Source organism: Monodon monoceros, unplaced genomic scaffold (genome assembly GCF_005190385.1).
Source record: "Monodon monoceros isolate NGI ecotype Baffin Bay Population unplaced genomic scaffold, NGI_Narwhal_1 Super_Scaffold_19, whole genome shotgun sequence".
Classification (NCBI taxonomy): Eukaryota; Metazoa; Chordata; class Mammalia; order Artiodactyla; family Monodontidae; genus Monodon; species Monodon monoceros.
This window is the reverse complement of record NW_021703775.1, coordinates 66,979,752-66,990,468: the sequence shown is the minus strand read 5'-3', so window position 1 is coordinate 66,990,468 and position 10,717 is coordinate 66,979,752. Positions and strand designations below refer to the sequence as shown.

Below are 10,717 nucleotides of genomic sequence, written 5' to 3'. Positions count from 1 at the left end.
CTGACCACCTGATGTGTACTTTCATCAATAAATAAGCGAAAATGAAGCTAAGCCTGGAACAGGAAGGGTTGAGATAGATGTGCCAAGGATGTACAATTAGCAAACTTATAAATGATCTGGTAACAGTTTAAATTGTAACCTCATTTTGTTGCTCTTGCATTCATATTTATTCTCAGTGCTGGATATTTAAGGCACTCAATGATGTGGGCCTTGATTTCTGGTCTCCACTATAGGAGTGCTCTAACTTTCACAAGACTTGTATTCTGCACCCCCAAACCAAACTTCAGCAGTATTTAACATGCACACATTTGCTAATTACTCCTGATTATTCCAGTGCTACATCATTTACTTAATAAATACTGGTTGAGACTATCAGATGCCAAGCAGGGCAGGTACTGCTATGGATGAGTAACAGCAATAAAGTTGTTCAAGACATGATGTAAAGCAGAAAGGTGCATACTGTTATCCTTTTGGCGGCTGCCCATCCAGTAGAAACACAATGTGCAGACAGAATTCTGGCAAAGGAATGGACTGTTTTCTGATGGCCAAGCAGATGCAACAAATGAAATAGGCACAAGCCTGTCCTTGGACAGGTCCTGTTTGCTTCATTCACAAAGGAGAAAAATGAAAGGAGCAACCAAAAAGTGTACATGGTGAAAATATTAAAAAAAATCTGAATGGAAATAAAAAAATAAAGATGGTGGAAATACATGGAATAAGTCTAGAGAAGAAGAAAATATGTGGCTGAGATAGTAGAGGGCTGTCTGAAAAAGCAAAAAGCCTGTTTACCACAGACCGCTCTGACTTTATAGGCGACCTCATGGGCAGCAAAAACAGTTTGAAAACAAGACTACTGATAGATAAGCTATGCAATGTTTAGCTATTTCCTATTAGGTATTAGCACTGGATTCCCAAGGACTTCGACCAAAAATGAAGCAAGTTAAAAAAAAACTGACATCTGATACCAGCATATATTTACTTGTGAGTCTCTTCAAGCACAGCTTTGAGGCTTAACAACATCTCCATCTTCATAATATCTCTGCAAGGTAGGTCAAAGCAGTATGATTCTTCTCAGTTGTGCAAGAGAAACAGCTCTAGAGAAGCTATGTCACTTGTCTAGTCACACAGTAGATGTCAGGGACAGTGCTTTGGTCTCTGGATTACCATCCCAGTGTCATGATGTCTGTGAAAGGTAGCTTGGTTGTTGTGGAAAACTACAAAAACTGGATGCAAAAGGAAAAAGCAAGACTTATTTGGTTAAATCCGGTTCCACTGATACCAGGAAAATCCACTGTGTTTAAGAATAAAAGTCAAATCACTGTTTATGGAAACGAATTAGAATACATCAAGGTTTTCTATGGGGTCTTGTAGGTCTGGAGAGAAACTCTCCCTCTTTGCCTTATATTTTCCTCATCCTCTTTTTACAGCGCTGGTTGAAAACAGGGGAGGACCCCATGAGGCTGTCAGTGGAGTGGGAGCCGTAGCTGCTGTCTGAGTCATCAGGGCTCTGGGGGATCCCAGCTTCACTCATGCCTGACATGGGCTCCTCGAACACATCGCTGCCCAGCACACCATGCCCAGAGACGTTGCCTTCTTCACTCTCTTGCGGCTCCATTTTCACGTGGGCCAAGTTCCAAAGAAGTGAAGCATTTACTTCTGTACCTGGGAATGGAAGAAAAACGTAGAACTAACTAGCAGTAAGAAAGGCGGGAACAGGGCTTCCCTGGTGGCACAGTGGTTAAGAATCCTCCTGCCAGGGCAGGGGACACGGGTTTGAGCCCTGGTCCGGGAAGATCCCACATGCCGCGGAGCAACTGAGCCCGTGCGCCACAACTACTGAGCTTGTGCTCTAGAGACCATGCTCTGCAATGAGAAGCCACTGCAATGAGAAGCCCACACACCACAACGAAGAGTAGCCCCCTGCTCGCCGCAACTAGAGAAAGCCTGTGCACAGCAACGAAGACCCAACGCAGCCAAAAATAAATAAATAAAATAAATTTGTTTAAAAAAAATATTAAAAAATAAAAAGGCTGGAACAAAGTAGGAGACATGCACCACCCAGGGCCAACTGATGACCTTTGAGGTCAGTTTTCACTCTGATTCTCTACTTGGATGGAGAATATGGTGGTTATTCTCTGCTCAAACAGTTACCGACCCTAAATATCTTCTTTTCCACTTCCTCACCCTCCTTTACCCCACCTCATCCACCTCCATTTTCCCTAAACTAGGGAGGTAAAACTATGCTCGTGGAAAGATTAATGGTTCAAAGGCAGGCACAACCATGGGCTCTTAGTCAGGTGTTACATTGGCCTGTCCTTTTATGGGGCTGTCTTGTTTTCCTGCCTTGTGTTTGGGTCCCTGGTCCTCTCTCACATTATGAAAAGTTAATGACCAGTATGAAATGCAGCTGTTCCCAGACTGCTGAAAAGAGACATGACCCCTACATCTGCAACAATTTCTTTTTGGCTCTCCTGCCTCTGTGTCTTCTAGCAACACTGTTCTGTGGTTATTACGTCTTCCATGGCGAAAGGCTCTCTGCCCAATACTTTAAAAAATGCGGCCTAATTCTGTTTAGGCTACACTGAGGGACTGGCTATTTGCATCATTTGTGCATTGATGACGTGACAATTTATATTTGTAAAGAACTGAGCGTCTAGACTAATTTGCAATCTAACTGACTTAGGGATCAAGTCATCTGGTTCTGAAGGTAATCACAGGGTCTATCTGGAAGAAGAGGCCAGCTGCCGGTAACTGGGTTGCCCTATTTCAATTCCTTTCAGTTCCAACTTGTTGGGGGGTACTTTAGCAAGGAACCCCAACTATTCAAACATCCCTGAGCAATTAACATTACTCCATCTATCTGGAAGTTGCCTTAATCAATTCAGTACAAGCAGCAGGAAAGACCAGAATACAGAGAACAGGAGGCCATCTGCCCACCCAGCTGGGTCAGCTGAATTAACTCTGGTAATCACTTATTGCATCTACATCCTAACTAGAAATAATTTTAAAGAATGTCTGTAAAGCTCTGCTAGTCCTTTCTTCCTTAATTACAAAGAGAATGTTGGTATCTGTGGATCAGTGAAGCTATATTCGTTTTCAGACTTTCCATTCTCCTGCCCATCCCCACTTTTGTTCTTCCATCTCCAGAGTTTGAATCCAAAACGCAAGAAGTACTGAGACGGGCAGATCTCCCAGAATCAAAATGGGTAAGTTGTTTTCTCTTACTTGAAGCCTGTGGTGAAGCCTCGACCTCCAGGTTAGATGGGAAGCGTTCACTCTGAGCCCCAAGGACTCCCATGGGCAGTGACTGGTCTCCAGAAGCAAGGTCAGCCTCCAGTTCCTCACTGACAGGGAAGGTGATGTCGCTCACAGGTTCCTCCTTGATCTTTACAGGTTTAGTGTCCTCTGTGGCCTTCTCAGGATTGACAATCCTTTCATACTCTTCAGAGAGCTGCTTACTAATCTGTTGGCAAGCAAGAGTCAATTTTCCAAGTTAAAAGCAAGTTGGATAGTCAGCTTGTGGCATCCATGGAAAAGCCAACAGAATATGAATATGCATAAAACATCACTGCCAAAGGAAGGAATGTGAGTTTGAAATTCGTAAATGACAGAGACATGTAAAGAATATCTGTTTAGCAGAGAATGTGTATGTCATTAATTAAAAGGTACATAAAGGTGAAAAATATTTAGACTGTATTATATCAGAACTGGGACAAAAGATCACATTTTTAGCTATAAAAATTAAGATTTGACATAGGTACCACAGGTGGATGATGAACACTGTAGGAAATCTGGATCGCTTAGCAAAGACGACTGGGTGTTAAGAATTCCTTACCATATTTTAGATTTGGGGAAACCGAAACAGTGAACAAAATGCCTCAGGCCACAAGGGTTGAAGAGCTCAGATATTTCTGTTTCTAACCAAAAATGGTGTCTCCCCCACCACACTCCACCCTTGGGCAGCATCACCTCACTCTGCTTTGTTTCTTTCTCATAGCACTTAACGCCATCTGAAATTATTTTGATCATTATTTGTTTACTTGTTTTTGTTTCCCTCTCAACAAGAGTGCAAGCTCAAGGAGCTTGTTAACTGCTGAATCTCATAGTGCCTGACTCACAATAGGCACTCAATAAATATTCGTTGAATAAAAGCATGCTCACCACATGCTATAATTTCACTGACTAAAGGAGACCCCTGAGTCTGGCCAGGTCAGTGATGAGGCCAGTGGAACACAGCCAGGGCCGAAGAGAAAAGCAGGGTAAGTCCACTCTGTTCCAAGACCCTGTGCTCTGCACCCTAGAGCAAGTGTTAGGGATCCTGCTGGACACGCCTAGATTACACATCTTTACCCACTTCTCCTCAGGGTCCTCTCACCTGCAGCATGTAACTGTGATAGTCCTTGATGCGGTGCTGCCAGAACTTCTGGAGGGAGAGCACGCTGCCAATGCCCACTTCATGGAAAACCTGCTCCATCACGTCGGGGAAGGGAGTCTGCCCCAGCCGGGCCTCCTGATCCACAGCAAAGCGCAGCAACTTGGTGAACTTAAGACAATACTCGTGTGCCACATCAGTTAGGGTCTCCAGGACACTTTCGTTAGCACACTCAAAGCCTGCGTGGGCTAGGATTGTGGCCACTGCCTGGTAGAGGAGCTGCCGGCAGGAGTGCCAGCTGAGTTCAGTCACAGGTTCCCCTTTCCCACTGAAAGCGGAGACATGCTAGTGTTATTAGTGCTCTTCCAAAGGGGTGACCTCTCCTGTCTCCCTAGGAAGTTTACAATCCCAATCAAACCACCGGCTCAGCTTTCCAGGGGAATTCTAGGCAGGTTACATAGCCCAGTGTCATCTTGTTGCTGTCAGGGCATGTCTCAACAACCCACAGTCATATCCCTGAGCTGCTCCAATTACATAAATTTTGAACAGGCAATAGATGCCTGTAGTAAACAGTATAAAAGGGTATCTAGTGAAAAGGAAGTTTCCTTCTCCTTATAACAACTGCTGGATTTTGATCACTTTTAGGATCTGATTAATTTTTTTTTTTTTTTGGATCTGATTAATTTTAAGAGTATAGTTCAGATACTGCTCAGTGGTGCTCTATTTCACCAGAACATAGGTTCCTCACATGCTGGGCAATATATGGACTTCTAGAAATTCACAGTCCCAATTAGGAGATTCTTATTTAACTACAACAGACCTTTGGAAAGCTGGGAAAGGAACTCAATTTTATAAAAGCAATTTAAAACATATATAGCTTACAAAGCATTTTTATCCTGTTTTATGCTGTGAAGTGGGTAGGGGTCCATATTTCTTCACATTCCTATCCGGCAGGTGAAGAAAATGAAGTTCAGAGGGGCTGACTTGCCAAAAGATTTTTGGTATTATTAAGTGATAGAGCTTCTGCCTTTAGATCCCATGTTCTTAATAATACACTGTTTTGCGCCTAATCACTATGACAAAGATCCTAATCTTTCCCGAACAAAACAAAAAACCTCAAAAAACTGTCTGGTCTCCTAAAAATAACTTTTAATGAGCTCCTAATAATTTACCCACTCTCCTGAAATTTCCTATCTTCTGCCTCCCTCTGACAAAGTAAATAGATAAAAAAAAGATAGGGTACGAAAATTACTTTTCCCTGGTCCATACTTGGCATGCGTCACCCTGTGCTTGCTGTACAGAGTGCCTGAGGAGCTGCACACCCATGCTGCTGTTATCTGCTCAGTAGCAACTACTGTAATTCACATAATAATTGGAACATAAGAAAACCAACTGCCTAATAACTTTCCATTCACTGTTTGCATCATCGTTTCCCATGGCCAGTCTCTCTGGACCAAAAGCTAAAGGCTTCAGAAGTGCCTAATAAACAGAGCTAAATCAGTATTGCTTTGCTTAATATGTGGACCCATTTCAAAGGAAAATAATTCTTCCCGTACCCCCATAGCTGATGCAAATTATTTTTGTACACCATTTCTTAAATATGTATAAAACAAACTACGTTTAAACTTCTGATGTTCACAGAATCTTCCTAACAATTAAAATTAGAAAATTGACACGAAAGTACAAATTCTAAATAATAGCATCAATTTAATATGAAGGACAATATTATTTTGTTAAAGGTAAATTGCTCTCAAAATGTAAACTTGGTACTGATTCCCACAGGGTAAGTGTGTTGAAGTTAGGCACATCTATACTAACACGGGGCAAGCATGTAACGACACAGTTCTCCCTCCCTTTTTCACTATTCCAGTGTCTTCAGAGCCTTCGATTAGACAATACACCATGACATTTTCTGGCCTTCATCTGGCCCAACTGCAAGCCTTACTTAACAAGTCTATTTCTGTTCTTTTCTCATTAGTTTGGGACAATTAAAATAGTAGCAACTATTATCAATAGGCAGATGCACTAAGTGATATACAATATTACTTATGTAGTATTTTTGCCAACATTTCATTTGAATCTAATCTTGAGGAAATAATCAGCAAATCCAGTCTGATTTGGGACAGCCTACAAGTGACCTAAACTCTTAAAAAAGATTAATATCATGTATTATAAAAGGGGGAAGCTATTCTGGCTTAAAAGACACTAAAGAGGCAGAAAAAGACAAATACTGTATGATATCATTTTTATGTGGAATCTAAAACAAACTAGTGAATATAACAAAAAAGAAATAGACTCACAGATATAGAGAACAAACTAGTGGTTACCAGTGGGGGAGAGGGAAGAGGGGCAGGGCAAGATAGGAGAAGGGGATGAAGAGGTATAAACTACTATGTATCAAATAAATAAGCTACAAGGATATATTGTACAGCACAGAGAATATAGCCAATATTTTATAATAACTTTAAAAGGAGTATAATCTATAAAAATATTGAATCATGATGTTGTACACCTGAAACTAATATAGTATTGTAAATCAACTATACCTCAAAAAAAAAAAAAAAAGACACTGAAGAGGTATAACAACCAAATGCAATGCGTGAATCTTTGTTAGGTCCAGGACTGGGGACAAACATACCTACAAAAGATATTTTGGAGACAACTGGAGAAATCTGAATACAGACATATTAAATGATAGTATTTAATTAGTGTTCATTTACTTTGATGTGATAATGGTTATTGGGATTGTGTAGGAAATTTCCTTATTCTTAGGATAAGTTGAAGAATTTAGGGGTGATATATTGCAATGTCTCCAACTTTAAAATATTTGGCAAAAAAGGTCTTATGTGTATATGTATATATATCTGTTTGTATATTTGTGTGTAAATGTGTGTATATACACTTACACATACGTGAGAGAGAGAAAGTAAATGTGGCAAAATGTTAACAATTGGTGAATCCAGGTCAAGGGTATTTGGGTGTGTGTCGTACTATTATTTAAACTTTTCTATAGGTCTGACAAAGTTCAAAATGAAAAGGAAAAAGTAATTATTTGGCACCAAATGCAAACTTTTACACTGAAGCCTAGTAGTAGCCCTAGGTTATAAGGCAGTCATTCAGAGGACCTGGAGCAGCCCTTCTCAAATTGAAATATACTTATGAACATTCTGGAGGTCTTGTTAAAATGAAAATTCTGATTCAGCAGGTCTGGGTGGGTCTGAGACTCTGCATTTCTAACAAGCTCCCAGGTGATGTTGATGTTGCTGATCTTGGACCAGATTTTGAGTAGCAAGGATCAAGAACATTTTTCTATTATTATTTCTTAAACTATGTTATCAAAATGAAAATACACAATTAAAAATTCTTGTATAGAACTTGGAGATTCCTAATAGTATGAGAATAAGTCCATGAATCTCATCTTGAGGGCACTGAGCTAAACCCATATTATACCTTTTAATGAAACAGAAGGACTAGACTCTGAGGACTATGCGACATGGCCTATTTTACAAACTAGTGTAGTACTTGCTCCTAGTAAAGTGCCTGGCACATATTAGGCACTCCATAAATATTTGCTGCATCAGAAAATAAAAAAATAACAGACTCTGGATTCGGAAGATTAGGGTTCAAGTCCTAGACTTCCCACTAATTACCTGAGCAACTTCGGCCAAGGCAATTACTCTCATCCTCAGTTTCCTCCTGGAAATGTGATTACCTGCTTAACACAGTTCTTGGGAAGATTTTTTGAGAAAAGTAAGATATAGCAAAGCCTTGCCTTACCGATAAAAGTCACTCTCTGGGTCACTGTGCCGGATGTGGAATGGGGCGCTGGGATTCTTACAATCTAAAGGAAGGAGGTCATCAGGAAGAGGAGGTGACCCAGGGCAGGACGGAAGAGGCTCACTCTCTTCGGTCTTTACACCTTCTGTCTGTTGCTGATTCTGGGCCTGAGCTGTGGCAATGAGGTTACGCAGACGTCGGTTGTGCTGGATCAGCTGAATGGTATGGATGGTCAGGCTGCATGGCTCTGAGGGGATATCCAACATAGTGGGGGGCTTGGGCTTGTTGGCTGAGGGTTGGTGCAGGGGTGGGTCATGGACTTCTACCAGTCGGAACTCCCGAGGGAGCAAGTCAAAGGAACTTCTGTTGGTCTGGCTTGATGAGATTGGTATCTCTCCCCAGTATCTCAACATTTTGGAATAAGAAAGGAAGAGCTTTCAAGTTAAATATAGATGATATCCGAAAAGTAGTGTTTTAAAATCTCTAGCAACTGCAGGTTATGGGCTTCTGTAGTGAAAAATATGAAGTCTAGCCAGTTATTTACATAAAAAGTAGGCAGTTTAAGACCACTTAGAAAAATGTCAGTGTCAGCAACACTGTAGGACCAAGGATGTTCTCCCTGAAGAAATTAAGAGAAATATAACTGTTAGATGCCAGTCATCACAATCACACACTAGGACAATTCCTACTGGACTGAACCACAAGGTAGAGTTTGGGTCATCAGTAGATTAATAGCTGCAAGAGTATCTGGGGCTATAGTGTCCATATTTTCCATCTCACCCTACTAACTCATCACGAGAACTGCCATCATACCCAGTCCTGAACGATTTGCAAGGCAAGATACTTAAATGAAACCTGGAATACTTCTCAGAGTATCTTGACACATCTGTCCTGGATTAGTAGGAGAAAAGGGAATAGAGTTAAAGATAGGAAAAGGTGGTTTTTTTTTTTTTTTTTTTTGATGCAGCTTGTAGGATCTTAGTTCCCTCGACCAGGGATAGAACCCAGGCCTGGGCAGTGAAAGTGCCGAGTCCTAACCATTGGACCACCAGGGAATTCCCGAGGTGGTTCTTAATTTGTGAATGCCAGGCATGGGAACCTTTAACTGGTCCTGGTGGAAAAATTTATGAACCACTAACCTAAACGGTCTTATGCATTCAACTTGACGTATATAGGGAAGAATCTGAGATATCTGCTGTCTCCTAACGAATATCCCTTCCTTCAGTCTCTCCTTATATCTAATCTACTCTCTACAGTAATGCTACAATTAATATTTTAAACTCATTGCCTATTGGAAAAAAGTCAGTCAACATTTTTTTGGTTTACCATTCAACAACGTTTAGAGTCTGGCTTCAACTCACCCTTCCAGATTCATTGCCCATATGTCTCTTCAAATTCGACAAACATTTACCGAATGCCAGGTATCATGTGAAGAGAGAAAGACTAATGCAAGATCCTTACCCTGAAGTGAGGGAGAAAAACATAAAAAGGACATTTCAATATTAAAATGTGTGGTAAGAGCTGTTCTAGAGACACAGACCTGGTGCAGTGAGAAAACACAAAGGAGGAACTTCCTGGAGCAAATGACCACTTTAGATCTACCAGTATCAGACTACTCGCCATGCATTTTCACAGCTTAAAGATGTGATCTCTGCCAGAAATGCCCTGACACCCACCACATCCCTGGCAGACTTGTATTCATTCTTAAGTATGGCTTACGTCACCACTCTCTATCACCTCCCCAGTACAACTCCCTTCATCATATTCTCACAGCACTTTGCATGTCTCCATCACAGCATTTATCCCTATATTTAAACTAGTACTTATGTCAATTTTATTCTTCCATCTAGCTCTCACAACTGTGATCTTAGTGCCGTGAGTGCCTACCACATGCCAGGCTTTGCCTTTACTGTTAATTCAATTCTCCCAACCTCTCTATGAAGTAGATACTATTATGACCCCACTTTGCAGATGTGGAAGCTGAGGCCTACTGTCTTGCCTAATGTCAGAAATGGCTGAGAGGGAAAATCAACACGGCCAGGCTCCAGGGCCTGCACTCTTAACAACTACACTATGCTGCCTCGTTAATTGGTTTCGGAAAGAATAAAAGAACAAACGAATAAATGAATGAACCAAGTGACAACAAAAATCGCCCTCTCCCCTAGCTTCACCGAAAGGAGCACGAAGGACAGACACCAAGCACAAGCAATGCCCAAGTCCCTGGGGGGGGGGGCTCCTCCGTCACCGTCAGCAGGCGCAGGCGCCAATCACAGGGTCCTGGGGTCCCCTAATGCTGGGGCAGCCAGGACCCAGGGACATCTGGACCTGGACCGAGGCAAGGAGGCTCCACTATGGGCTGCCACGTCGCAGGTGCGGGGCTGGGCGGCTGTACGACTCCGAGAGGCCCGAGACAAGGGTCGCGTCAGGCCCGGAAAGCCGGTGTGTTGATTAGTGATTCAAGGCTGCCGGAAGCGCTTCTTCTCAATCAGGCGCTGCCACAGGAAGTCGTGATAACCCAGTTGCAACCTCTAAAGATGTCCCCATTCCGACAGTACCTCGACCGCCTTT

The 10,717-nt window shown here is 42.0% G+C and overlaps 1 protein-coding gene across 3 annotated transcripts; it reads right to left on the bottom strand.

Annotated features, from left to right (window-relative positions):
• Positions 1-957: 957 nt before the first annotated feature.
• Positions 958-10,603, bottom strand: SUPT7L (SPT7 like, STAGA complex gamma subunit). Of its 3 annotated transcripts, XM_029231769.1 has the most exons (6): positions 10,395-10,597; positions 9,511-9,611; positions 8,150-8,768; positions 4,376-4,700; positions 3,226-3,463; positions 958-1,662 (listed from the first exon to the last, which is right to left on the bottom strand). In XM_029231769.1, exons 3-6 carry the CDS (start codon positions 8,560-8,562, stop codon positions 1,400-1,402), a joined length of 1,239 nt encoding a protein of 412 aa, XP_029087602.1. In that variant the 5' UTR covers positions 8,563-8,768; positions 9,511-9,611; positions 10,395-10,597; the 3' UTR covers positions 958-1,399. The 3 variants fall into 3 exon arrangements, with proteins under 3 accessions (XP_029087602.1, XP_029087601.1, XP_029087600.1); XM_029231768.1 differs by having other exon boundaries at positions 960-1,662; positions 8,150-9,611; positions 10,475-10,603; XM_029231767.1 differs by lacking the exon at positions 10,395-10,597 and having other exon boundaries at positions 960-1,662; positions 8,150-10,384.
• Positions 10,604-10,717: the final 114 nt, after the last annotated feature.

Excerpts from the sequence above, each read along its gene's own strand:
- SUPT7L (XM_029231768.1), bottom strand. The coding sequence starts at position 8,562 with ATGTTGAGATACTGGGGAGAGATACCAATCTCATCAAGCCAGACCAAC. Across the intron at positions 4,701-8,149 it reads CCAGAGAGTGACTTTTATCG|TGGGAAAGGGGAACCTGTGA; the intron begins GTAAGGCAAGGC and ends CTCCGCTTTCAG. Across the intron at positions 3,464-4,375 it reads ATCACAGTTACATGCTGCAG|ATTAGTAAGCAGCTCTCTGA; the intron begins GTGAGAGGACCC and ends GCTTGCCAACAG.